Genomic DNA, 27,376 nt, shown 5'->3' on the forward strand with positions numbered 1-27,376 from the left:
TAAAGTTCAGGCCTCAGAAAGGAGTTGTGCTCAGTCCCTTATTCAGGCACAGATGCAAACAGCCTTGTGATTGGCAGCCAGTTACGAGCTCCCTGACTTGCCCAGGCCCGGTATATCAATAGTAGGAGGAGCCTGGCCTTCTATTCTCCCCTGGTCAACCGAGAAACACCCTCCTGCCTGCATGAAGCAAGTTGTCTGCAAAGATCCTGGATTAGACAACATCCACTCCAAGTTATGGCTGCCAGCTGACTTCCCCTCTGGAAAACAGAGCCAGCAACTCACGGATATGTTTACGTGAGTTCAGAACTTCTCCTCCTGCACGTATGGGGACTTCTGACAAACGCTTCCAGAGAATACCCCACCTCTCTGCCGATGAAGCAATTATTTCCCATATTTCTCATACCCGGAATACCATTTATTCAATGGGGGGGTGGGGTAGGGGAAGAACAGAACCTGAAATGCACGTTTATAGAGTTTTCTCAAGTTGCTCGCAGAACAACCAGCCAGGCTTTATCTTTGCAAATTCAGGGCAGTCCCAATTAATATTCCCCATTCTGTCCTCCCCAATTGCCCAGTCAGGGCACATGAATTGCATGTTTATCACAGCGGAAGTGGGTCTTCAGGGAGACTGCAACAGAGGAACGCCAGTATATCATGATCTGCTTATCTACTGGCAGAGAGGCCTATAATCATCGAGTTGTAGAGTTGGAAGGGACCACAAAGGTCATCTGGTCCAACCCCCCACAATGCAGGAATCTTCTGCCCAATATGGGGTTGGAACCCATAATCCTGAAATTAAGAGTCTCGTGCTCTACTGACTGAGCTATCCCTGCTCCAAACACACACACAGCAGTGCCCTAGCGGCTGGCGATGTGGGTTTTCCAGAAAATGTTTTCCACTGCCTAATACAGATCAATATCTGATCTTGCATGTTTATTTGGCAAACAAAGCAAATATATATATATATTATATATATATATATAGGATGCCGTGTTCATTTTGATTAAGGAAGGAAGGAAAAAAGAGCAACGAAATACCCAATAAAAATACAAGGGGGGGAAAAGAGGTGTGGTTTAAATTATGGACAAATTCAGAGATTTACTTGGATATTCTCTCATTAGGATATTTGTAGCTAATTTAAGGCATGGCAGCTGAACTGCCTATACTTCTAAGGTGGCTGCTATTTTTAAAATGGAGACACTGAACACAGGTGAGACGATAAACTCTGTACATTGTTTCAGGCACCACTTTTAAAACTCTCTCGGGATAAAATTTGACAGGTAATGAATCCCTACATATAACTTCTCAAGCAGTGTCAAGGGGCAAGCACCTAGGATGCAGAGAGGTGACCAGTGGAGGACAGACAGAGTGACTGCTCCATCCTTTGTCCATTTGGTTGCCATTCTAACTAGCCCACCAGCCTCTCAGGAGACTAGTAAATAATTCCACAGCCTAGTGACAAGGCTGTGAGAACGTCTAAATTCCAACTGCCAGGTCTGACCGATACCTGTTACAGATTCACAATTTTATGCAATAATTGAATGAAATACCGTGTTTCGAAAGAAAGGAAGATTTTTAGCGATAACAAAAGAAGATCCTCTGCCCAACATCACTGAGGTGGCTTCGTTTCTCAAGGAATATTCCTATCCCTCTACATTTTAAAACTTCCAGCACTGAGGCAGCCTCAGGGGTTGGGAAAGAGGCTGGGAACACAGAGGCCAAGGACTGCTTAGAGGCTGCAGAATGACCCAACAGCGAAGACTCAAAAGCAAGTGCAGAACTGGGCAGCTAACCGGGCACAGTCTAGACGTTCTGGACCACGATTCCCCTCACCCATGGGGTGTAGATGAACAGATCAAACCACATCCTGCACACACATCCCTAGGTCGCCCCAGATGAGCAACAGAAGCAGGAAAGAGGTATGGGGGGTTTAGAATGAATGGCCATCATTATTTGAGGACTCCCTCCCCACAAGCCAATCCCACTAATCCAAGTGAACTAGCAGCAAATAAAATGGGGGTTTCCCCCACTCAATGCACAGTTTGTAATTGGGTGCTCCAGTGGGGAGTACCAGTCCTCCATAAGGACATCCACGTAGACCACTGCTCTGCATGTGGTGAGTCAAGGCCTGATCTAAGGTGGGTTGGAGCAGCAGTACCACCACTGTTCAGATCTATGGTGTAAAATTAAAAAGTGTATCTCCAGGTGCATGTCTGAGCAAAAGGTGGCCTGAAAAGGTTGAAGACCACTGCCCTAAACGATGCTTGTATAAACATAACAGAGCCTGTGCTTTAGGACGGGTCAGCAACCTTTTTCAGCCGTGGGCCGGTCCGCCATTCCTCAGACCATGTGGTGGGCCGGACTATATTTTGGAAAAAAATAATGAACGAATTCTTAGGCTCCACAAATAACCCAGAGATGCATTTTAAATCAAAGCACACATTCTGCTCATGTCAAAACACCAGGCAGGCCCCACAAATAACCCAGAGATGCCTTTTAAATCAAAGGACACATTCTACTCATGTGAAAACACGCTGATTCCCGGACCGTCCGTGGACTGGATTGAGAAGGTGATTGGGCCGCATCCGGCCCCCGGGGCCTTAGATTACCTACCCCTGCTTTAGAGCAAGCTCTGGGCAATGGCCCACCTAAGACAATACTTTTACCTGCTCAGATCCCCCCTAAAATCTTTCAAGTCAGCAATGGTGTTGGGGTGGAAGGTTTCCTGGTGTTTTATTTTCCTGAGGAAACATTTTTATTCCCTAAATTCATTAGCTACCATGAATGGATGCCAAATGCAAATACAATATTAAGCAGGTTAAAATAACCAAACCAAACCAAAAAAACACACAACACTATTACTGAAATAAACATGCCAAACTGAACCACTCTCTCTAGCTAATCAGAAAAATTTCCAATGCAAATTACCCGAACCTGCATCGCAAAATTTCCCAGAAAATTTCCGCAAAACTCATAACCTCTGCAAGCCAATCTACATGAAAACTGCCAACCTCCAAAAAATGTTCAATAGCCAGCTTCTGCATGTCCACTACAAAGGTTTGTAGCCTGAAAGGGTCAGTTTTTGTAGAGTTTCTATATGTGGACACCTGGATGGGTTTCTCATTCACCCAGGTGACTGTGGAAGAAGTAGAACATTAACCCCAAGTCTCAAAAGCTACACATCCCAGGATGATTCAGGATAACAGCCAGACACACCTCCAAATCAGCAACTGCCAGTCCTTTAAAATATATATATAAATATATATCTCCTAAAAATAAATCCCATATAGAAAAGATAATACTGTAATGGGGACATTACCAAGAAGAGATAAACACATCATGACTTCTGAACAGCCAATGGTGCCAAAAAACAAAACAAGTTTCTTTGAAATAGCTGCTATGGGGTAGGGGCCAGAATATCCCGGTAAAATAACTTTTGATTGCCAATGGCTACCAGCTACAGGGAACACCCTGCTACTTGCTTGGGGACTAGATTCTGGGAAGGAAAAAAAAAACTTTTGAAAGTTACCATGTAACCAAGGAGATGTCAGAGTTTCTTGCTTCAAAAGATGAGCACCCCTCTTCCACCAGCAGGTATAGTCGCAAGCAGAGCACAAGGAAACCTGAAGCTCTGAATTCTCAGTTTTCATACCAATGTATTTCTGAACACGTGAGGGAGTGCAAAAACATCTGAGTGTATAAATAATGGCACCCTTTCTTTCTTTTTTTTAAATAACCTGGACAAAAGCTTGGGATTTTCCAGCCTTAGGTGAGGCACCCAGGACCACATAAAGAAAACGATAGGTCAGTTGTAGACCAATTTCATGTTGGAAAGGCAGCAACTATAGTTCAAAAACCTGACTGCCAGAGCCTTATTGAGCTCCCACTATTGACTCAAATTAGCTCCGCACTCTCTAAATGCATCCAAACACAGTTTGATCCCCAGAATTTCCTAGTTTGGCAGACTGGTGTGGTACTAGTCGGACGGTACAGCACAATTTTATTAGAAACTTTGCTTTGAGGGTCAAAGGTTTCCTTGTAGCGCATCCAGATCAAGTTCCCCCAAATTTCTTATTAAGGCTATTCAGCCTGAAGATTGTGAAGCGCTGGAACATTTATGATTTTAATTTGCGTCACAGCAAAACTCCCAACGCTAGTTACTGCCAGGACTAAGTTATGAAAATCAACGTAAAAATAAGATTGTGCCCATGGACTGAGCCAAGTTATGACAACTATCCCCTGCACATTTATATGGGTTTAAGGAGATGGAGTACCTGGATACAAATCAATTAACTTTAGAAGTTAAGCAGGGACCCCCATTTTATTTTACCAGATTGTTTGAGTCCAACAACATCTGGAGTACACCATACTGGCTCCCTCTGAGCTAGAGGGTCAGAGGCAAGACTACCACAAGCTGCTTCCTTCGAAGGGTTATTTCAGGTTTAAAAATGGCTTGAGCGTTAAGCTGAGAGAAGGATTACAACTTTGTGAACCTAGAAAGCAAGCCCAGAAGAGGTCTACATCTCATCAAGCCACATTTCAACCAGTCCTTCGCTCCTCGGGGTCATATTTAGAGGCCAAAGAACTCTCAACTAGGAGGAGAGAAACGCCGCCTCAAAACGAAGAGACGCTCAAGAGAAACACTCTGCTAGTTTAGCCATATTTATAACTGCTTTCAGTCTGGGTTGGCACCTAAAGTTCGAAACCAACTCCTTAATTTTTTATTTTGCTGCAGCTTAAGAACGTGAAGGTTGCTTTCTCTCTCTCATCTGAAGAGACATGTTAATGTGTTACACTACATTTGGGAGGGGTAGCAGTAGGAGCAGAAAGTGGATGGGGGGGGCAGAAGGAATATTCTACAAGAGGTGAGCATTTACAGGGCTGGTAGCCCGGAAAGGTGTGGGTTGCAGAGGTGGCACTACTAAACGCCTGGCACACAGGGAGGTGGGGCGGACACAAGGTGAGAGAGCTCCTTGGAGCATATAGTACAGGCTGAAAGTTGAGGTATGAGGTCGCTATGTGCCCAAAGAGGACGGGAAGATGTCAAAAAGGAAGAAGAGAGTCGTCAGAAAGGCTGGAAATGGAAGGGGGGGTGAAGAGAAGAAATATTCATGCCTTGGATTCTATGCCTTAGGGAGGAAGGCAAACATTCCACACACACAGATGGAGGCAATTATGGAAAGGGGGGGGGGGTTTAGCAGGAAGGCGGATATCAGGAAGAAGAGCCACCATGGCAGTCTTTTGGCTAGGAAGCAGGATATAAATCCTAGGGAAAAATTCTGGAGAGACGTGATGAAAAGGGCCCAAGAATGAAGTTGTTTGAGAGAGCGTGGTGTTCTTAACTGAGGCGGGGCCCTTACTTTCGATTCTATTTTGCTTTTAAAAAATAATTTAAAAATGCAGCAATTCTGAGAAGGAAAGGAAGTCAGCTGTCAGGAAAGGGAGCCCCAACAAGAGTCTCCTTGGCTAGGGAGTGGAATATAAATCCCAGGAAGAACTGCATTATATAATAGAACCAACTGCTTCTTACAGTCTGCTCCTTTAGTCAATAAGACTCACAAAGGGGCTTGCATTTTCTGACAGCAGAACCCTCCACCAGGACAGTTCAACTTTCAGCGCTCTGGCTACCCCTCTGATAATTATTTTAGTTCCCAAAACTTCTATATCCTGCTTCGAAACAACCAGCAGTCTCCACCCCTATGAAGGGCGCCCCCAACCTCCCCCACTTCTTAGGTGACATCCAGCCAAGTCAAACTCTGAACGGACCTACTAAATCAACGGGACTTCAGTGATGCAAGGCCACCGATTTCAACGCGTATGCCGTGACTACGAAATTACATTAGGTACCAACCCTTACTCCATGCACACATGCTCAAAACGGAATGGGATCAAGATGTTGCGGGACAACGACTACATGCTCTCTGCCTGCACTGGCTGAGGTGGATTGCAGGTGGAGTTCACCTACATCTGGAGAGCCACAGGTAGAACGGGGGTTCAAGCAGGTCAGTTTACCCCACCAGCCCCTTTTATTTTACCCCCAACTGACACCCAGTGCTCTGTGGCTCCTGATGCAACCAATATTGCTCATCAAGGAGAGGTGGGAGGTCCTTAATGGGGATGAAGGGAGCAAGAGCTTTTGGGAGAAATAAAAAATAGCCAAGAAATGTCATATAAATAAATCTAAGAAAGTAATTCCTACTGTCAATAATTCTGTCGTTAATAAAATACCGATGTGGAATTAGATAGAATTAGATGCTATGGGGTGGAGACGGAACTATCAGGAAGAGGAAGAGAAGCGGTAGGGGGAGAGCAGTACTCAAAATTAGCCAGTATTCAAAATTCACTTGCCACCAAGTGAAGATGGCTGGGCACAAGGATGGCGCCTGAAATCTCCAAAATATGCCTGGGGATCATTGGAGGCTGACTGTTTTCAAACACTCATACCCACCCCATCCTGTTGAATTCTATCAGATATTTTATCTGCACAATCAGAACAAATTTCAGGAACCAAAATGCTTTTTCTGGGCAGCCTGAGCAGGAGAAGTGAACGACGTTATAATTAATTGTTGTCGCTTGTCTTCACTCCCCACCCCGCACCCCAATGCTCTGCTCACAGTTGTGTAGAATATTCATACGTTATGAATGGTCCAAGTCACCATTAAGAAAAGGAGGTAGGAATAGGGCAATATATATGCAGACAGTCCCTGAATAAAGTGATTTTTCTTCTTTAAGTTCTCCAAGCTCAAGGCTGTCCTCTGGACTAGCCAGATGTTGTAATCAATCACACCTAGTCCATCATTTGACAAATAAGACTTTAGAGCCGCCTTGCCCCAAATGGCAACTAGACATTCCGTTTTCGCAATTGTAACCTTAGTTTAAGGAGCCATTTGGCACCTAGCTTATATATCTGAGTTTCGAACGCTGGATGAGAGACTCCAATAAAGCCCACCTGTTACTCTGCTTCTGGTGAGAAGACCCCAGAAAAGGGATATGAGTAGGTGCACTTGGGTGGTTGATTTACTCTTGAGAAGACATGGGGACAAATTCCTGGTCTCCTCCTAACCTACCTCACAGCATTATTGTGAGGATAAAAAAACGAGGGAGGGAGAAAGGTGGAAGGACAAAAGCCACAGACACCACCTTAAGCTCTGAGGGGATAATGTACACAAATGAGTAAATAAATTTAAATCTACTAGGAAGATTAGAAGGCAGGCTTATGTTTGGTTTCTTACTGAGGAGGCAATATAGAAGGAAAGTTATTTGTGTGTAAACAGTAGAAGAGATTCTGCCACATTCTCTTTCGACCTGACCTGCTCTACTGGGCTGTGGTTATGCTAAAAATAAGGGAGAGGGAAAGAGTGGAAGAGAAGAAAGGGACATACACATTTAAGCATACAAAGAGAAGGAGATTCTTATGTTTAGTTTGTCTTTAAAGGATTGATATGGAGAGGAAGTTCTTGGTTGGGGAAAAAATCTCTCTTTGTACCTGACAAGGTTGTTGCAAGGATTAAAAAAAAAAACAGCAGGAAGAGAAATATACCACACCCTGAGTTCCTTAGAAGAGAGAACAGGGAGATGATGTTTGAGACTGTAAGGCCCCATTTAAGGCACTAAGAGCTGTTAAGAGATACTTATTCCCCACAGCTACAATTCCCAGAGTTTCCTAGAAAGAGGGATTTACTGTTACACAACTCTGGAATTGTAGCTCCGTGAAGGGAATACAGAGTCTCAGCACCTTTAACAAATTACAGTTCTTTTGGGGAAGTCATGACGGTTTAAAGTGGTAGGATAGAGCCTAATACTGTATACATATATAGGTTGCCATGTTGCACACATCTGTAAATGTATGTGCATAACATTATAGTGACAAATAAGCAGCAATGTATATTTTGTATACTCGTTCTGAAATTTTCTACAATCAAGCGGTATATTAATTTTTTAAAAAATAAAATATACATAGCTCAGCAACTGCAGTTGTATTACACACATAAAATAAACATATATACACATTCTTGTGTGTGTGTGTGTATTATGTTTGAGTGTATGCACATAAACATACAGGGTGATGCCCGTAACAGAACTGTATCCAACCAACCCCTACTCAGAACAGACCCATGGATCTATGTTAGCCATGTTTATATACTCAAAGCAGAACTTAGCTCGACACAACTGAAAGTTAAAGGCACCCGGGGATAAACCTAGATGAAAGTCAACGAGGAAATGAAATAGGGATGCATGAACTTGCAACATGAGTTTCATCCAACAAGACACTATGCATAGCAGATCCACTGCAGTTAATGGACCTCAGAAGAACTTAAAATTTCAGAAAGGATAGACTACGGGTGTTTTAAGTTTGTGTTTTAAAAATAGTAACGACAGGTTATATTTATGCCCTTTTATAAGAGTAGAACCACTGGTATCAATGGGACTTAAACTCGTTTAATTTAAATGGGCCTACTCAAGGGTGCAAGTAACGTTGGATACAACCTATACCAGGGGTCTGCAACCTTTAAGACAAAAAGAGCCACTTGGACCCGTTTCCGAAGAAAAAAAAACTGGGAGCCGCAAAACTCGTCATTATAAAAATAACTTTTTTGTCACTTTTTTTTTATTTCTTTGTTTGACCCCTCAGAATTACTCCTCCTCATAGAAATAAACGTTAAATTAACAAGTTACCTTTTTTGTAACTCTTCACTCCCCTTCAAAACAGTGACCAGCGTACATGCCCCCTTTCAATGCAGTGACCAGCGTACATGCCCCTTACAATGTAGCGGGCGGGCGGGAAGGTGACGTCGGGACGGTGCGTGACTAACGCACGCACCGCCCCCATGCGACGCCACAGCCAGTACAGCGCCCGCCACAGTGGGGAGTGCCGGGGCGCACAATGCGCCTCCTCCCCTCGTTAGTATCCGCCCCGGAGCCGCGGCAAAGGTGTAAAAGAGCCACATGCGGCTCCGGAGCCGCGGGTTGCAGACCCCTGACCTATACTGTAAACTGAAAACCAAAGATGCTGCTCAGGGGCTAAAATAATGCTGTATCAACTGAAATTAATAGGTTGCATTCAACTAAGTTCTACTCAGAGTAGATCTGTTGACGTCAATGGACCCAAGTCAGTAATGCACTTGAATTCTAAGTGATGCCACCAAAAATCAATGGCCCCAGGTAAATCATGGCTATTTCACAGAGACACAAGTAAATTTCAATGAGTCTGCCAAGGATACAACCCAGAAGCTAATACTAAGGATGTAAACCCACTGCAGTTAATTGGTTGAACCAAACTTGCATCCTTACTCAGAGCAGACCACTGAAGTCAATGGACCCATTTATCTCCAATTGGTCTACTCAAATCAAGGCTAACATTGGACACAACCCATTAACTTCAATAGGCCACCATTCTTAGCATCCATTTATGGGCTGTATCCAACTTTAGTAACAACAAATCCATTAAAAATTATTTACATTTACATTACACAAAATGCACATAATTTCCTTAGGTCCAATGATTTCTCCAGTGGATCTGCTCTTGAGTAGAACTTAATGCTAAGACATTATGGGTTGACCCTGAAGATCTATTAGAATGAAATGGGCACAACTGACAGCTGGGCCTACTCACGAGTGAAACTTCGGCTTCAACCCAGGACGCATGAAGACATGAAGAGAGGGGACTCATTGGAATGAATGTACATGGTTTCCTTAAGACACACTGAGGGTTTTTTCCTGGCAAATCTACTCTTAAAACTTAGTTTGGATTCAACCTAGAGAGATGTTCTAATGTATTGGTTTTAATGCATCTCAGTGGGGTGTTTTGGTTGGTTGTAAGCTGTTCCAGGTTGCCCTGGTCAAGATAAAGTGAACAACAATTTAATAAATAATAATAAATATACGTATGTATATGTATATGTATATAGCTGCGTGTGCCTGTGTATGTGTATCTATTGGTATGTGTGTGTCTATGTATACAGATGTATATGTTCACTCACTCTATGCACATATAGAATCTTAAAGAATTGGAAGGGACCCTGAGGGCCATCTAGTCCAACCCCCTGCAACGTGTGAATCTCCACTAATGCACCCACGGCAGATAGCTAACAAACGACGTTGCAGATGGTGCCAAAGACTATTCACGTGCCCTTTTCTTCATCGGACCTAGAGCAGCGGTTTTTCATTTAATTTGTTCAATAACTCATCTAACGAATTGCACTTATGCAGCAATTCTTTTGTTCAATATATGCAAACACGTGTGTTTAAAACATATTAAAAGGTTTTTAAAAAAGGCAAATGACCCCTGGGTGGTGTTTTGTGTGTGTGTGTGTGTGTGTATATATATATATATATATACCAGTATATATATATATATATATATATATATATATATATATGCGTGTGTGTATACATTTGCTGTGTGTACATACATATATAAGTGTGTGCGTATACATTTTCGAGTGCGTACATATTTATGCGTGCATGTACATATCTCTGTCTATATGTATGGGTGGGGGGAGGCATATATATGTGTGTGTTTACATTTGTGTGTGTGTGTTTACATATATATTACATGTGTGAATCCATCTTTTTTGTGTATACTTTTTTTCTGTATACTGTACACTATATATACAAGCATGGGTGGGTGGGCGAGGCATATCTATACCTATATCTGTATGTATACGTTCTGTGTGTGTGTGTATACACATGCATATATGTATTAGTCTTGTGCGTGTATGTATATATAAGCATGGGGGTGGGCAAGGCATATCTATACCTATATCTGTATCTGTGTGTATACATTGTGTGTGTGTGTGTGTGTACACATGCATATATATTAGTTTTGTGCGTGTATGTACAGTGGTACCTCAGGTTAAAAACTTAATTCGTTCTGGAGGTCCGTTCTTAACCTGAAACTGTTCTTAACCTGAGGTACCACTTTAGATAATGGGGCCTCCCTCTGCTGCCGGACCACAATTTCTGTTCTCATCCTGAAGCAAAGTTCTTAACCCGAGGTAATATTTCTGGGTTAGCGGAGTCTGTATCCTGCTTGGCAGGGGGTTGGACTCGATGGCCCCTGTGGTCTATTCCAACTCTATGATTCTATGTAACCCGAGGTACTACTGTATATATATGAGCGTGGGGGGTGGGCAAGGCAAGGCGGACATTCAAAGGGGGCCCCGTGGAGGGTTTTTGGTTTCAGTTCGGTTCCTAACGGGCAGCGATATGTATCTGTGGGTATACAGAAGGCTGATCGCCAAAGAATGGATGCTTTTGAATTCTGGTGCTGGAGGAGACTCTTGAGAGTCCCATGGACTGCAAGAAGATCAAACCTCTCCATTCGGAAGGAAATCAGCCCTGAGTGCTCACTGGAAGGACAGATCGTGAAGCTGAGGCTCCAGTACTTTGGCCACCTCATGAGAAGAGAAGACTCCCTGGAAAAGACCCTGATGTTGGGAAAGATGGAGGGCGCAAGGAGAAGGGGACGACAGAGGACGAGATGGTGGGGCAGTGTTCTCAAAGCTACAAACATGAGCCTGACCAAACTGCGGGAGGCAGTGGAAGACAGGAGGGCCTGGCGTGCTCTGGTCCAGGGGGCCACAAAGAGTCGGACACGACTAAACAAATATTGTGTGTATATATATATATATATGTGTGTGTGTGTGTGTGTATATATATATATATGTATGTATATGTGTATGTATATGTGTATATATATATATTTATATATATATGTTGTGTGTGTGTGTGTGTATACACACACACACACACACACACACACACACAAACACACACATATATATAGAATGGGGGTGGGCAGGGCAATGCGGACATTCAAAGGAGGCCCCGTGGTGGGTTTTTGGTTTTGGTTCGGTTCCTAACGGTCAGCGATATGTATCTGTGGGTATACATTGTGTGTGTGTGTACACACGCATATATGCATGCATATATATATATATGCATATATATATATATATATATATATGCATATATATATATATATATGCATATATATATATATATATATATATGCATATATATATATATATATATATATATATATATATATATATATATATTAGTTTTGTATGTGTGTATACACACACACACACACACACACACATATAAAAGAACGGGGGTGGGCAAGGCAAGGCGGACATTCAAAGGAGGCCCCGTGGCGGGTTTTATTGTTTCTTTCCGGTTCCTAACGGGCATTGATTGCGGGGTGGGGATGTCGGTATGGGAAGCGCCCCCCCTTCCCTTCCCTCCCCCCCCCCCGCACTTCGGAGGGTGTGTGTCTCCGTCCGTCCGCGCGCGCCCCTCCCTCCCTCCCCTCCCTCTTTTCCCCCCTCAGGACTGACCGAGCAAGAGGAGCTTGAGCTCCCGCCGGGCGTCGCGCTTGTCCCTCCGCAGCTGCTTCTCGATCTCGGCGTTGATGCGCTTCGACTCCTTCACCTCGTCGCTGAGGCAACAGGCCATCATGGACTCCAGCGTCATGGCTGCCGCCCACCCGCCCACCGGCGGCGAACGGGAGGGAGAGGAGGCGGCGGCGGCGGCAGCGGCCTGGCTCCCTCAGCTTGGCCGGGCCTCCCTCGCTATTTCTACCGGGGCGGTTCTGGGTGGGTTTTCTCCCCCCGCCTCCGCCGCCGCCACCTCCTTCCTTCCTTCCTCCCCTCCTCCTCCTCCTCCTCCTCAGCCCCAGCCGCACGCCGACCTAACTTGACGCGCCTCAACCCAACCTCGAGCGACGGGCGCCGCGGCCAATAGCAACGCCGCGCGGCGCCGCCTGGGAGCGCCCGATTGGACGCGCGCGCTTCGGCTCCGGCCTTACCCACCCACATCTCTCTCCTCGGGAGCCAATCGGCGCGCGAGCCCCCTCAGGCGAGAGGCGGGCCCCGGCGCGCGCCGCCGAGGGCGAAGCGATTGGCCGAGCGGCCGCGCCCCGGCCAATGAGGTAATGGCGGAGGAGGGGCGGAGAAGGGTTGGGTTGTTGTTTTTTTGGCACGCCGACGTGCGTTGAAGGTTGGGAGGAAGGCCCCGCCCCCCCTTTTTTTCCAAAGCAAGGTTGGTTGGTTGGTTAGATAAGAGATTGGGAGGGGGAAGGAAGCGAGGAACGGTTGGGGCGAGCGGGCCGGAGAGAGGCGCGCATGCGCGCTAGCGGGCAGGGCCGCGGAGAGTTATGGGTCGCTGGAGGACTTAACGGTGAAAAAGAGAGGGAAAGCCTAGAGAGGTCACATTTTTTTTAACAAACCGTTTATTTTTTTTAAAAAAACCTTTTTTTGTTTTAAAAAATTATGGTGGAAGCTTAAACTCAGGGCAGTGGGAAGATTATGGGCCTCTGGAATCGCCTCATATAGGTTAGGCCTCAAGCATGGGAAGAGTTAAATGTGTTCCTGAGCATGTGCAGAGTATTTCTCCCCTTCACTTCTGAATTTTGGGAACTTCTCCCTTTCCCCCCATTTTTTTCAATTTTTTTATTGGTTTTCACAAAATTATAAACAAACAAACACATAAAATAAACAGAAATCATAACCTTATTAAAAATTAGACTTATTAACATTGTTAAGTGACTTCCTCGCTTCCCCTTGCTTGAATTTCATTGAATGTCCTTTTAACGGTTTTCCAAATCAGAGTTGAACTTGAACATTAACATCCTTAGATCTTTTCATTTTGAAATTAAACATATTAATTCATCACTTAACTTAAATAAAATCCTAAGCCAATTAAGTAGCTGCAAGCTGCTTCCAGTTAATTTAACTTAACATATTTAACCAAATAATCATTAAATTTAATCCAGTCTTCCTGATACTCCTCCTCCTTCTGGTTTGTTTGTTTGTTTATAATATTGGGATACGTTTGATCTTCTTGCAGTCCATGAGACTCTCAAGAGTCTCCTCCAGCACCATAATTCAAAAGCATCCATTCTTCGGCCATCAGCCTTCTTTATGGTCCAGCTCTCACTTCCATACATCACTGCTGGGAAAACCATAGCTTTAACTATACGGACCTTTGTTGGCAAGGTGATGTCTCTGCTTTTCAAGATGCTTTCTAGGTTTGTCATTGCTTTTCTCCCAAGAAGCAGGCGTCTTTTAATTTCGTGCCTGCTGTCACCTTCTGTAGTGATCATGGAGCCCAAGAAAGTAAATCTCTCTCTGGACGTCCTAAGGAAAAGATGGACATTCCAAGATTAAGTCAGAAAGTGGGATGGCTTCTCTAAGCTGTACCTTCCCGCCGGAGCGGTACCTATTTATCTACTTGCACTCTGATGTGCTTTCAAACTGCTAGGTTGGCAGGAGTAATGACCGAGCAACAGGAGCTCACCCCGTTGCGGGGATTCGAACCGCTTACCTTCTGATCGGCAAGCCCTAGGCTCTGTGGTTTAACCCACAGCGCCACCTGCGTCCCATGTTTTAAGAAACGAACCTAATTTAGTCATGGCCATTAACAACAATGGGTCCACTCTGACGTGGTGGATTTGAATTTTGCCCGCCAACCTAAACGTTTCTAGGGTGTTGCATAACCATTGCTTCCTACAGGGACTTATGGAAGTCGTAAGACAAAACATCTGCAGGGCATTAAATTTGCAGCAGGCTGGTTGGAGCCATTGCTCTGGCTAAGCAAAGGCCGAAATCCAACACTTCTGTCTTTTGGATCCCATCACTTCATCTTCCCGATGAAGCAAAACCCCATTCTTCCACCTGTTCCTTCTTGCGTGGACTTTGTGTAGCCTTGGACAGTGCAACGTAAGGTAAAGGTAAAGGTACCCCTGCCTGTACGGGCCAGTCTTGACAGACTCTAGGGTTGTGCGCCCATCTCACTCAAGAGGCCGGGGGCCAGCGCTGTCCGGAGACACTTCCGGGTCACGTGGCAAGCGTGACATCGCTGCTCTGGCGAGCCAGAGCCGCACACAGAAACGCCGTTTACCTTCCCGCCAGTAAGCGGTCCCTATTTATCTACTTGCACTTTTGACGTGTTTTCGAACTGCTAGGTTGGCAGGCGCTGGGACCGAGCAGCGGGAGCGCACCCCGCCGCGGGGATTCGAACCGCCGACCTTTCGATCGGCAAGCCCTAGGCGCTGAGGCTTTTACCCACAGCGTCACCCGCGTCCCCTAGCAACCCTAACGACCCGATTATCTTTAAATCGCCGGGAAATTTTGAGCGAGAGAACTCTGTCCGAGTTCGTTCTCGTTTTCTCTGTCGCTTTGGAGAAGGCGCCAACTCTCCCAGGTCGGCACTAGGAATTGCTGCCACGCTCTCTCCTACTTATCTCTCACGTGCAGTTTGGATTCCAAAGCTCAAGCAAGATAATTCAGGACCTTGAACTCCCATGAGATATACATATCCTCCCTTCGCCTTGACTGCGAGAAGAACCCTAAAACCCCCTTTTAAAATCCCAGTCTAATTTAGGGAGATTTATGACTGGTTCGCCAGAAGCGGCTTAGTCCTGCTGGCCACATGACCCAAAAGCTGTACGCCGGCTCCCTCGGCCAATAAAGCGAGATGAGCGCCGCAACCCCAGAGTGGGTCACGACTGGACCTAATGGTCAGGGGTCCCTTTACCTTTACCTTTTATGACGCTGTGTTTTAAGGGTTGTATTTATCTCCTCCCGGTTGATAAGGTACACTTCTGAATTCCAGTTTGCTAAGGAATCCCAAGTGAAGAGATTATTATTATTATTATTAAGGATTCACAGGTGCATTGTGGTCCTGAGCCTTTCTCTTCTGACTTAAAGCAGCATTAGTATTATTTTTAAAAAGGGAGGGCTGAGTGCTTTGCATGTGCAAAAGTGATTTTTTTAGACAATAGTACCTTTTCTTTGGGACGCGGGTGGCGCTGTGGGTTAAACCACAGAGCCTAGGACTTGCCGATCAGAAGGTCGGTGGTTCGAATCCCCGCAATGATGGGGTGAGCTCCCGTTGCTCGGTCCCTGCTCCTGCCAACCTAGCAGTTCGAAAGCACACCAGTGCAAGTAGAGAAATAGGTACCGCTCCGGCAGGAAGGTAAACGGTGTTTCTGTGTGCTGCTCTGGTTCGCCAGAAGCGGCTTAGTCATGCTGGCCACATGACCTGGAAGCTGTACGCCGGCTCCCTCGGCCAATAAAGCGAGATGAGCGCCGCAACCCCAGAGTCGGCCACGACTGGACCTAATGGTCAGGGGTCCCTTTACCTTTTCTTTTAAAAGCATGTCTCACAGAAAAAGCGATATAATTGCAGTTCTTGTGTCCCCCTTTCTCATCAGCAGAGGTCACTCTTGCACTTTGGATGATATTTCTGTTAAGTTAGGGCTTTTCCCTCCCAGAAGAATTTCAATTCAGAACAGTCCTTTTTAGGCAGCCCTTATAAGGTCCTTAGCTCCACCCAGGTGGCCTTCCCAGGAGCATATCGGCATTGGTTTTCTGGACTTCCAGGATGAAATACCCTCAGACCGAAGCATCCTCTGCACATCTTGGGGTCCAGAGGTGACAATTGCTGGGCTCATTGTTAGCCAAGGGAAGTCAAATCTCATCACCTGACTCGCCTCAGGCTCCAGACATGCAAAGGAACTTCTATTGTACTTTTGGGTGGTGGGTACTTAAGACATATTTGTCTATGCTAATCTTACACCTGAGTCTTGCCCTCCCATGTCTGCTTATGCTAATCTGGTACCAAGGACTCGTCTGGACATGTTTGCCAAGGTTAACCCCTCCCCTTTTGTGACATGTCCGTGATGTAGCAATGATGCTGTACGAACTGTATTCTGGGATATGGTGGGAAAGTTTTGAAAGTCTTTGTCACCCCATCCTCGGGGTTCAAAATTTGCTCTTTGAACCTATCGCGCAATAAACTTTGGTCTACAGCTATTTGCTCCGGTTGGCTGGACTCCTTCCTTTATTCCGCAGGGACCCGCGGGCTCTGCCGGACGAGCTGGGTGACTGAGCAGCCTCGCACCTAGATTTTTCCGTAACACCTTCTTTCGTTGAGGACCTTGCATCAGTTGCATCGTAACTCTAATCGGTTACCAATCGGTTGCGTTTCATGGAATTGTAGTTGTGGAAAGACGTACACCAAGGGTCATCTAGTCCAGGGATGTCCTATAGGTCAATCGCAATCTACTGGTAGATACATGGGAGGTATCTACTGGTAGATCGTGGTCGATCGCTACTTTCTCCATCCGTCCCCGGCCCCTCGCTCTGCGCTGTAGATCGTGATACCGGAAGACGTAGCTCTCGCAGTGAGGCTGACTGTTTCATTAGAAGAAGAGTTTGGATTTGATATCCCGCTTTATCACTACCCGAAGGAGTCTCAAAGCGGCTAACCTTCTCCTTTCCCTTCCTCCCCCACAACAAACACTCTGTGAGGTGAGTGAGGCTGAGAGACTTCAGAGAAGTGTTTATACAGCAGCAAGAATATTATTGGCCCAAAAATGGAAGGGAGAAGAGTTACCGACGATTGAAGAATGGAGGGTGAAGTTAATGGACTATGCAGAATTAGATAAACCAACAGGAAGGATTCAAAACCGGCAAAACCAGAAATTCAAGGAAGACTGGAGTAAATTTACGGACTATTTGAAAAGTAATTGTGAAGAAGACAACGTTTGTAGGGTTGCAAGAAGTTTTGTGAGGAGTATTATTAGAAGTATTGTAAAAATGGACAAGGGGGAGGATGATTTGTTAAGAGATGTAAAGGCAATATAAAGTTAAGAAATGCATAAGAAGTGGTTAAAACGGTGGATCATCAGAGGTGCTGATGGAAGTCTAAAAAGATTGTATAAGTGATAAGTTTTGTGGTACATTTTATAATTTGTATGTTAAAATTAATAAAAAATATTATTAAGAGAGAGAGAGACTTCAGAGAAGTGTGACTAGCCCAAGGTCACCCAGCAGCTGCATGTGGAGGAGCGGAGACGCGAACCTGGTTCACCAGATTACGAGTCCACCGCTCTTAACCACTACACCACACTGGCAAAGCTCAACTACTTTGACCTGAACCCCCCCCCCCAAGAAGTGGTAGATCGCTGCCAGTTTTTAATTGTGAGAGTAGATCGCAGTCTCTTGGAAGTTGGCTGTCCCTGATCTAGTCCAACCCTCTACAATGCCGGAAGCGCAGGTAAAAAAAATAAATACTGTCTTTTTCGCTCTCTAAGATGCACCAGACCACAAGACGCACCTAGTTTTTGGAGGAGGAAAACAAGAACAAAAATATTCTGAATCTCAGAAGCCAGAACAGCAAGAGGGATCGCTGTGCAGTGAAAGCAGCGATCCCTCTTGCTGTTCTGGCTCCTGGGATAGCTGCACAGCCTGCATTCGCTCCATAAGACGCACACACATTTCCCCTTACTTTTTAGGAGGGGAAAAGTGAGTCTTATAGAGCGAAAAATACGGTAACTGACTTCGATGTATAACCAAGGCAGTGGCCCAGTCCCCAGCGTGGACCCCAGGACTTCAACGGCTTGCATCTTGCGCTTATAACTGCTAGAAGGAGAGAGGGGGGGGGGATATTTTGCTCTTCTTCCTTATCCTCTGTTTTCAGTAGCAACAACTGGAACCACACACAGAAAAAAGCATTGCACTTTCCTGTCAAGAGTGAAAAATGCTCTTTGCATCTCAGGCGGTAAATGGGTGATAATTACAGCTTAATCAGCCTGCAATGCAAATATTCTAAAGGAGGGGTGAGGGGAGGGAGGTTGCCTGCCACACAAGATGTATGGAGTTTAATTATTTCAAGTCACTGATAAGGGAGGAGGGTGGTGGGAATGATTTGCGGGTATGTTCTTTCTCAGCTATAACGAATATAACCAACCTTCCTCTCTCCCCAGACCCCCAATCTTCGCCTCTTAACTGTTGGCTTCATCAGAAACATGCCCCCCCCCCAAAAAAAACAAACAAACACTTTATTAGCTCTCAAAACATAGCAAAGTGGGCAATTTTAAATGAGAGGCACCGGTGGGTTTGATTCTCTCTGTCTCCCTCCCTTCGTCCTAAATAGCGGTGGCCAAAGAAGGCCCTTATTTATTTTGCCGTCTATAATAATAAAATGCTACTTAAGCGGTGAGGCTTTTTTATTAGCGCTAAGCATCGTGGAGTATTTTATGGGCAATTATTAATTAATTAAGCTTTGGAGGCAAATGGGAGGGGGAGGGGAGAGGAAGGAGGAAAGCTCATGGAAGAACCGATCTCTGCTGCCCCGTGTTAGATGATGGCGGAACGTGCATTGCGAGGACGGCAGCTTATTTCATTTGTGAATTCTAAGTGGTTTACAGTACAGTAAAGGTAAAGGGACCCCTGACCATTAGGTCCAGTCGTGGCCAACTCTGGGGTTGCGGTGCTCATCTCGCTTTACTGGCCGAGGGAGCCAGCGTACAGCTTCCGGGTCATGTGGCCAGCAGGACTAAGCCGCTTCTGGTGAAGCAGAGCAGCACACGGAAACGCCGTTTCCCTTCCCGCCAGAGCGGTACCTATTTATCTACTTGCACTTTGACGTGCTTTCGAACTGCTAGGTGGGCAGGAGCAGGGAGCGAGCAGCGGGAGCTCACCCCGTCATTGCGGGGATTCGATCCGCCGACCTTCTGATCGGCAAGTCCTGGGCTCTGTGGTTTGACCCACAGCACCACCCACGTCCCTTACAGTACAATAGGAAACAAATAGAGAGGACCCACATATATTACGAAGTTGAAACATTTGCATGTTTAAAAAATAATTATCTGTTTGTAGAGAAGACAGTGCCACAGTGCATCTGTAGCAGCAAAACTGGATGCCGCCGAGACCATATAACACTGGTCTTGAAAGACCTACATTGGCTCCCAGTGTGTTTCCGAGCACAATTCAAAGTGTTGGTGCTGACCTTTAAAGCCCTAAACGGCCTCAGTCCAGTATATCTGAAGGAGCGTCTCCTCCCCCATCGTTCTGCCCGGACGCTGAGGTCCAGTTCTGAGGGCCTTCTGGCGGTTCCCTCACTGCGAGAGGCCAAGTTACAGGGAACCAGGCAGAGGGCGTTCTTGGTGGTGGTGCCCTCCCATCAGATGTCAAGGAAATAAACAACTATCTGACTTTTAGAAGACATCTGAAGGGAGCCCTGTTTAGGGAAGTTTTTAATATGTGACATTTTAGTGTATTTTTCATCTTTGTTGGAAGCCGCCCAGAGTGGCTGGGGAAACCCAGCCAGATGGGCGGGGTACAAATATTAAATTATTATTATTATTATTATTATTATTATTATTATTATTATACCAGCAACTAAAGCATGTCCTCCTGTATTGGTCTCTCCAGCCACAGAAGGCTGTAATTCTCCAATACCGGGGTGTAAAGTTGGGACGCGGGTGGCTCCCGTTGCTCGGTCCCTGCTCCTGCGAGAAGTGAGGTTACAGGGCATTTGCCAGAGCCACCTGGCACTGGAGAAGAAGTTGTGCCTCAAAGCCCAGGCTATTTGCCCCTGAGGAAGGTGGGAGGGTATGTCGTCTCCTGAGACAGATGGATCCCAGCAAGTCCCAGTGCAAGAAGCCAGCACTGAAACAGGCCAAATCTCTGATTTGGGGAGAGAGGCTTTGGTGGTGGAGCTCCAGAATTGCATGCAGAAGAGGAGACAGATTTGTGGGGATCTCATAAAAAGCTCCTGGTTTCAAACCCTCCCCTCCCCACAAGTCCACAACTAGGGAGGGGTGAATCTGTCCATTGGAGTGTCTCCCAATTTCTCATCTTGCCCCTCTTCAGTTCAATACACCCCATATACACATCAGCTTGCAATTTAAAAACCAACAACAACACATTTGTGTGGATGCATTAGCAGTTTATTCTGAATTACTCTTGAGATACAGAGTTGCATGCAAGTTTGCCAAACTGGCGTGTCTTTGCAAATTGATTCCCCCAAAATAAGGCATTTGGGGCAGGCTCCTTTCACTGCTACGCACACTGATTGACACACCTCATTCCAGTATCTGCATTTTTGTGCACTAAACTTTCCTGGAGAGGCAAACTGCAAAATTCAGAGGAGGGCGAATTTGAAAGGATGGCTGCGTTTCGGATCTTGTTCCAGAAAGTGTGAATGTTACCTTTGAGCTGAATTAAATTTCCCCTCTGTTCCTCTGGTATGTCACCCCAACCATTAGCCTGGAGGAGTTTGGCATGTGAAATGGTAAACTGGCAACTTTTAAGGCTCACCCCTTTTTAATGCAAACAAGGGTGGAAATCTGGGGGCAAAAGGGTGAGAGGGATTTTCTTCAAGGGGACGGGAGGGAGTGAAGGCACCTGCCCAAACACCATCCTGTATGAAACATCTGATAGATCTTCCTTTTTCGCCGCCATCGAGGGAGGGTGTGTGTGTTTTGTTGCAGAATGCAAGCCAAGCAGGTTATCAGCAAGCTAAAGCATTAGAAAAAAAATAATCCACAACGTTCACAATTTCATGGTTTTCTTGATCCATGGAAGGTAATGGCCAACGCGAGTGTAAACTCCAGGAGGGCAGGGATTGCCATACGAGACGATTCCTTCTGCCACGCCATCGCACACCAAGGGGCCACCCGAATCGCCCTGTGGAGACGTGGGAGAGAACAAAGATGGCAGCTGGGGGATGATTTGGATCCACGTTGTGGCCAACTCTCATGCTTGAGCCAGGGCAGACTGCCAGGTTACTAGTCAATCTACTCTCAGTATGACTTGGGGCTCGTCCACTCCTTCCTTTCCCAGGAAAACCGACTATTTAAGTTCTAAATTGGAACAAAGGGCAACTCATGCAAAGCTTGATGGCTGATTGTCCCGGTTGAGCGCTAAGGAGCGACCCCCCCCCCCCAGGAAAGCAGCAAGACAAGTGAAATTGGGAAGGAACCCTTAGTACAGGGGTCTGCAACCTTTAAGACAAAAAGAGCCACTTGGACCCGTTTCCGAAGGAAAAAAAACTGGGAGCCGCAAAACCATTGCGACATTTAAAACAAATATAACATGGCGTATATTGTTTCTTACCTTAATGTCCGATCGGACAGCGGGTGGGAAGGTGACGTCGGGACGGTGCGTGACTAACACACGCACCGTCCCCCATGCGACGTCACAGCCAGTACAGCGCCCGCCACAGTGGGGAGTGTCGGGGCGCACAATGCGCCTCCTCCCCTCGCTAGTATCCGCCCCGGAGCCGCGGCAAAGGTGTAAAAGAGCCACATGCGGCTCCGGAGCCGCGGGTTGCAGACCCCTGCCTTAGTAGAATACAAGCCCGTATCCATTTTGCTGGAGAAGGGTGGGGTGCATAACTGGGGAAGTCATGCAGGTCCCCCCCCCCGATCCCATCACTCGCTGCTTCTGCTGCCCCTCACCTTGGAAGAATCCGCAGGCTCGCCGGGTCTCCCGGCACAGACCTGCCCATCATCGAGTTCAGGATACAAATCGCTGCACTGCCTATGGCCATAGATGGTGACATTGGTCTCAAAGAGTGTGTCTGGTAACCAGTCTTTGCAAACGAGGCCCCACCCTGCCACGCTGCAGGGCGTCCCATGGGAGAGGTCACGGTCGAATTCGGGCAAGGGCAGGATCTGGACATATTTATTCAGAGTAGCCTTGGAATTCAGCTGCGGAAAGGAGATATGGGAGAAAGCTCATTGATTTAGTGTTGCTCAAGGGAGCCCTTGGGGGAATCTGGTGCCTCTAAAATGGGGAACTTTGGGCAAACGGGACATTTGGCCCCCCCAATGCCAGGGTAAACTGCACAATGTCTACTTCATTATGCTACACACATTGGGAGGGAGGACGACACTTGACCCCTTCTGCCTTCACGATCACTGACCTCGGGGGATAGATAGAAGGAGAGATTGCTTGGAGCAAGCTACCTTGAGCAGACGGATATCGTTTGAGACGGTCTTGTTGTCAATATAATAATAAGGGTGTTCATAGTTAGCCTTAACGGTGAATACTTGCTGAGAGGTTTCATCAAGGTAGATGTTATGTGCCCCCAAGATGACTCTATAGGTGCTGGAAAGAGAGCATCAGTTAGTGTCAGAGATGGCAGGACTCAATCCTCTCTCAGCCCCCGTGCAAAAGACCAGGCTCCCTCCATACAACCAGCTGCGCACCTTGATGGCTAGGTGGCCACCTGTCATGGGTGCTTTAGCTGACCAGAAGACCCTTGCAGAACTGTACAGTTCTCTGATTCTATGACCATCCCTGCTAAAAACCAAGGAGGGATTAGTGAGACGTACCCATTGCAGTGCGCAGCCGTCATTACCCACTGGGGCGCCACCAGGAATCCGCCACAGTCGAAATTCCCGTTGTAATACTTCAAGGCAGCCATGTAGGGTCTGGAGTGGGGCTTGGCTTCATGTCCTCCAACAATCTGACTCCGCAATGGATCTGCAAGAAGCGTATGCAGAGATCAGCTCCTCCTCCTCCTCCTTGCATGTTCCAGGGTGTCCTCCACACTTCCAAAGTTATTAGGGTGGCAAAAGGAACAGGTCACCGTCCCAATTAACTGACTATTCATTTTCCCAGCAAGGAAGTTAGAGAAGCGAAAGCACGGAGCAGCCTAGGAAGACCCCCTTCGTTCCATTAGCTCAGGATTCTCCTGCAAGGACTGCCAGAAGTGGCTCCCAAGGAGATGAGACCTGGGTCTCCCCAACCTGGATATGCTGTTGCGGATTGAAATTGGGACCTTGTGCAATGCAAAGCAGTGTCTCTTCCACTGAGCTGCAGCCCCTCCCCAAGGAAAAAGCAAGGAGAATAAAGCAGAGCAGAATCATAGGATCACAGAAGCTAGTCCAACCCCCACTCAGCATCATTTACCTTGGTGGGTGACTAAACCCTGTTAGCAAATCCCCCAGCCTTAGTCTCAGCCCTGTATTGATTCAGCACAGATTCCCCTCTTATCACGCCCAGCTCAGATTTTAGTCTCTGCCCTAATAGAACAGGAAGCCTCCAGGAACTGTTGTGGCCTGAAATCTGCTTAGAAAAATGAAGATAATATTGCAAACTCTAAACTCACATCAGCACAAGGCTATGGCTACCATGTTACCTACAGGGCTACGGTCTTCCCCTAGTGTTCACCCCAAAATCTGGCTTTCGTCAGGTACTCTGTTCCCGAAGATAGCACCCCCAGTTTCCCCTTCTGAAATGAGCCACTGAATGATCTCCTTTAGTTTTGGAAAACCGGTGGCTTGGAATAAATCAGGGAAGGAAGGAAGAATCAGGCAATGAATGGGAATCCTGGTTTGCTGGGGAATCCAGTGGATTCACTGGAGGCAGAGGGAATGAGTCTGGATTGGATTTGCCACCCACCAATGGCATAATCACCTCAGTTCCCTGTGCTGATTCCTGCCTCTGGTCCATGGATGGTGCCATCACAGCAACACTAGCAAAGGGCACCCACACCCTGAATGTAGGAAACATCCCTTGCAGAAGACCACAGTGCCTGGAGACAGACAGTCAAGTCATGATCAGAGAGGGAAGGACGGCTGGGAGGAGGAGTTCAGGGAGAAGAAACCCCATGGTGCATCATCTGCCATGGTGCTTTTACTCACCTGTAAGGGCTGAGGAGAAGGACAGGAGCACCAGAAGAAGAGCCTGGCGGAGTCTCCACATCTTGATGATTGACAAGGAGGGAGATGTCTGCGTTCAACTCTTCAGCCTCTCGACCCCGTGGCTTTTATGGCCTCCAGCCTCTGGGCTACACCTTCCCCAGGAAGGCACAGTCTGGACTTGAGATCTGATAGGCAGGCTTATCGTTTCTCGTTGGCCACGTGGCTGATCCCACCACGAACGGCAATCAGATAGTCCGATGGGGAGACTGGAAAAAATGAGAAATGGAGTGATCCCGGAATTGGAGACATTTTAGGCAAAGGTTTATGAAATGAGAGTAATGAAGACAATGTCTTCATTAAAGCAAAATCAGAGACCAGCTTTTGGAAGTCTCAAGTGGCTGTTGTTATTATTATTATCTTCTACTCCTTATTATTTATTAAATTTGTATGTTTCCCTTTAAAAAGAACCTTTTATTGAGGGTGAAAGAGGAGAGCGCAAAATATGGTCTGAAACTCAACATCAAAAAACCGAACATCATGGCCACTGGTCCCATCACCTCCTGGCAAATAGAAGGGGAAGAAATGGAGGCAGTGAGAGATTTTACTTTCTTGGGCTCCATGATCACTGCAGATGGTGACGGCAGTCACGAAATTAAAAGACGCCTGCTTCTTGGGAGGAAAGCAATGACAAACCTAGACAGCATCTTAAAAAGCAGAGACATCACCTTGCCAACAGAGGTCCGTATAGTTAAAGCTATGGTTTTCCCAGTAGTGATGTATGGAAGTGAGAGCTGGACCATAAAGAAGGCTGATCGCCGAAGAATGGATGCTTTTGAATTCTGGTGCTGGAGGAGACTCTTGAGAGTCCCATGGACTGCAAGAAGATCAAACCTCTCCATTCTGAAGGAAATCAGCCCTGAGTGCTCACTGGAAGGACAGATCCTGAAGCTGAGGCTCCAGGACTTTGGCCACCTCATGAGAAGAGAAGACTCCCTGGAAAAGACCCTGATGTTGGGAAAGATGGAGGGCGCAAGGAGAAGGGGACGACAGAGGACGAGATGGTGGGACAGTGTTCTCGAAGCTACCAGCATGAGTCTGACCAAACTGCAGGAGGCAGTGGAAGACAGGAGTGCCTGGCGTGCTCTGATCCATGGAGTCACGAAGAGTGGGACATGACTAAACGACTAAACAACAACAACAACATACAAATCCAATAAAATAATCTTAATCATAATATTATAATAGTAACAGCCGCTTGAGATTTCCAGAGCTAGTCTCTGGTTTTAATAATACATTGTCTTCATTACTCTGATTTCATAAACTTTTGCTTAAAATGTCTCCAATTCCGGGATCGCTCCATTACTCATTTTTTCCAGTCTCCCCATCGGACTATCTGATTGCCGTTCGTGGTGGGATCAGCCACGTGGACAGAGAGAAACGATAAGCCTGCCTATCAGATCTCCAGTCTGTCTCCAGGCACTGCGGTCGTCTGCAAAGGGCGCAGAGTTTGACCTGGTATAAGGCCAGTTTCTATGGAAGAGTCAAATCCAATCTAATATTTATCACAGTCAGTAATATTAAGGGTGTGAGTGCCCTTGCCTAGTGTTGCCATAATGGCACCATCTGTGAACCAAAGGCAGGAATCAGCACAGGGAACTGAGGTGATCTGCCATTGCTGGGTGGCAAATGCAATCCAGAGTCATTCCCTTCGCCTCCTGTGAATCCACTGGATTCCCCGGCGAACCAGGATTCCCATTCATTCTCTTTCAGTCTTCCCTGATTTATTCCAAGCCACCGGTTTTGCAGAACAAAAGAAGTGGACAGATTCATGGGGATCATTCAATGGCTCATTTCGGAAGGGGAAATTGGGGATTCTACCTTCAGGAACAGAGTAGCTGGCGCTCTTTGGGGCTATGCCAACTTCATTCCTTCAGGTATACTGGGACGGGGCCGTTTAGGGCTTCCAAGGTCAGCACCAACCTTTTGGATGGTGCTCAGGAACGGCAACACTCTAGAACAGGCGTAGGCAAACTCGGCCCTCCAGATGTTTTGGGACATCCCTGATTACTGGTCCTGTTAGCTAGGGATGATGGGAGTTGTAGTCCCAAAACATCTGGAGGGCTGAGTTTGCCTATGCCTGCTCTAGAATTTGTAAGCAGTAGCAGTTTATCTCTGCATTTGCTTCTTGCAGATCCACTGCGGAGGCAGAGTTGTTACCTGTATGAAGCCAGTCCTCACTCCAGACCCTACATGGCTGCTTTTCTGAATTCCCAGAACTATTGCATCTGTGGCGGATTCCTCGTGGGACAACAGTGGGTCATGACTTCTGTACGCTGTGGACGGTAAGTATCCCCAAGGCCTTCCTCTTTTTTTAGGAGTGGTGATATTCCAGGGTCAAGCTAATTGCTGGAAGGGAGCAGGACAGGGCAGGAACGTGCCATTGCTCCGTCTAGTCAAATTGCATGGGATGAATTTCAACCTGTTACCTCTGAGGATGTGGACAGGCTGCCTGGAGTGAAATCAACCCCCTGCCTCCTTGATCCTTGCCCATCCTGGCTCATAAAAGCGAGCCAGACAGGGCTGAGCGATGGGCTCCGCAGGGTGGTGGATGCCTCCCTTTGTGAGGGAGTCTCCCCAGACCCGCTGAAGGAAACTGCTTCCTAAAAAAACCACCTTTGGACCTGGTCGCTATGGCCATCTCTCGCCCCATCGCAACTCTTCCATTCTTGGGGAGTGGGTATTCGATCAACAACTCCAGGCACACCTGGAAAATGCGGACCATTTGGACCCCTCCCAGCTGGGCTTCTGGCCCCATCGTGGGACTGAAACTGCCTTGGCCATGCTGGTCAATGATCTCTAGGGCCAGAGGGGAAACCTGCTTCCTGGTCCTGCTGAATGTATCTTTTGATACTATCAACCATGACA

General features: G+C 46.7%; 2 protein-coding genes across 2 annotated transcripts in view; both read right to left on the minus strand.

Moving 5' to 3' along the window:
• Positions 1-12,683, minus strand: part of GNA11 (G protein subunit alpha 11) — a 28,003-nt gene extending 15,320 nt beyond the window's left edge. Inside the window, exon 1 of the mRNA XM_028713383.2 lies at positions 12,345-12,683. Coding sequence (XP_028569216.1) covers positions 12,345-12,480 — 136 coding nt within the window. The 5' untranslated portion in view covers positions 12,481-12,683. The remainder of the gene's footprint in view (positions 1-12,344) is intronic.
• An 8,267-nt stretch (positions 12,684-20,950) lies between these two features.
• On the minus strand, positions 20,951-23,295 carry LOC114588674 (mast cell protease 8-like; the record flags this gene model as incomplete). The annotated part of the gene is made up of 4 exons (XM_077922039.1): positions 20,951-21,485; positions 22,259-22,510; positions 22,769-22,910; positions 23,138-23,295. Coding segments are annotated over 4 exons (687 nt in total), but the record flags the coding sequence as incomplete, so codon positions are not given.
• Between the last annotated feature and the right edge of the window lie 4,081 nt (positions 23,296-27,376).

The sequence above is a fragment of the Podarcis muralis genome, chromosome 18 (assembly GCF_964188315.1).
Source record: "Podarcis muralis chromosome 18, rPodMur119.hap1.1, whole genome shotgun sequence".
NCBI lineage: Eukaryota > Metazoa > Chordata > Lepidosauria > Squamata > Lacertidae > Podarcis > Podarcis muralis.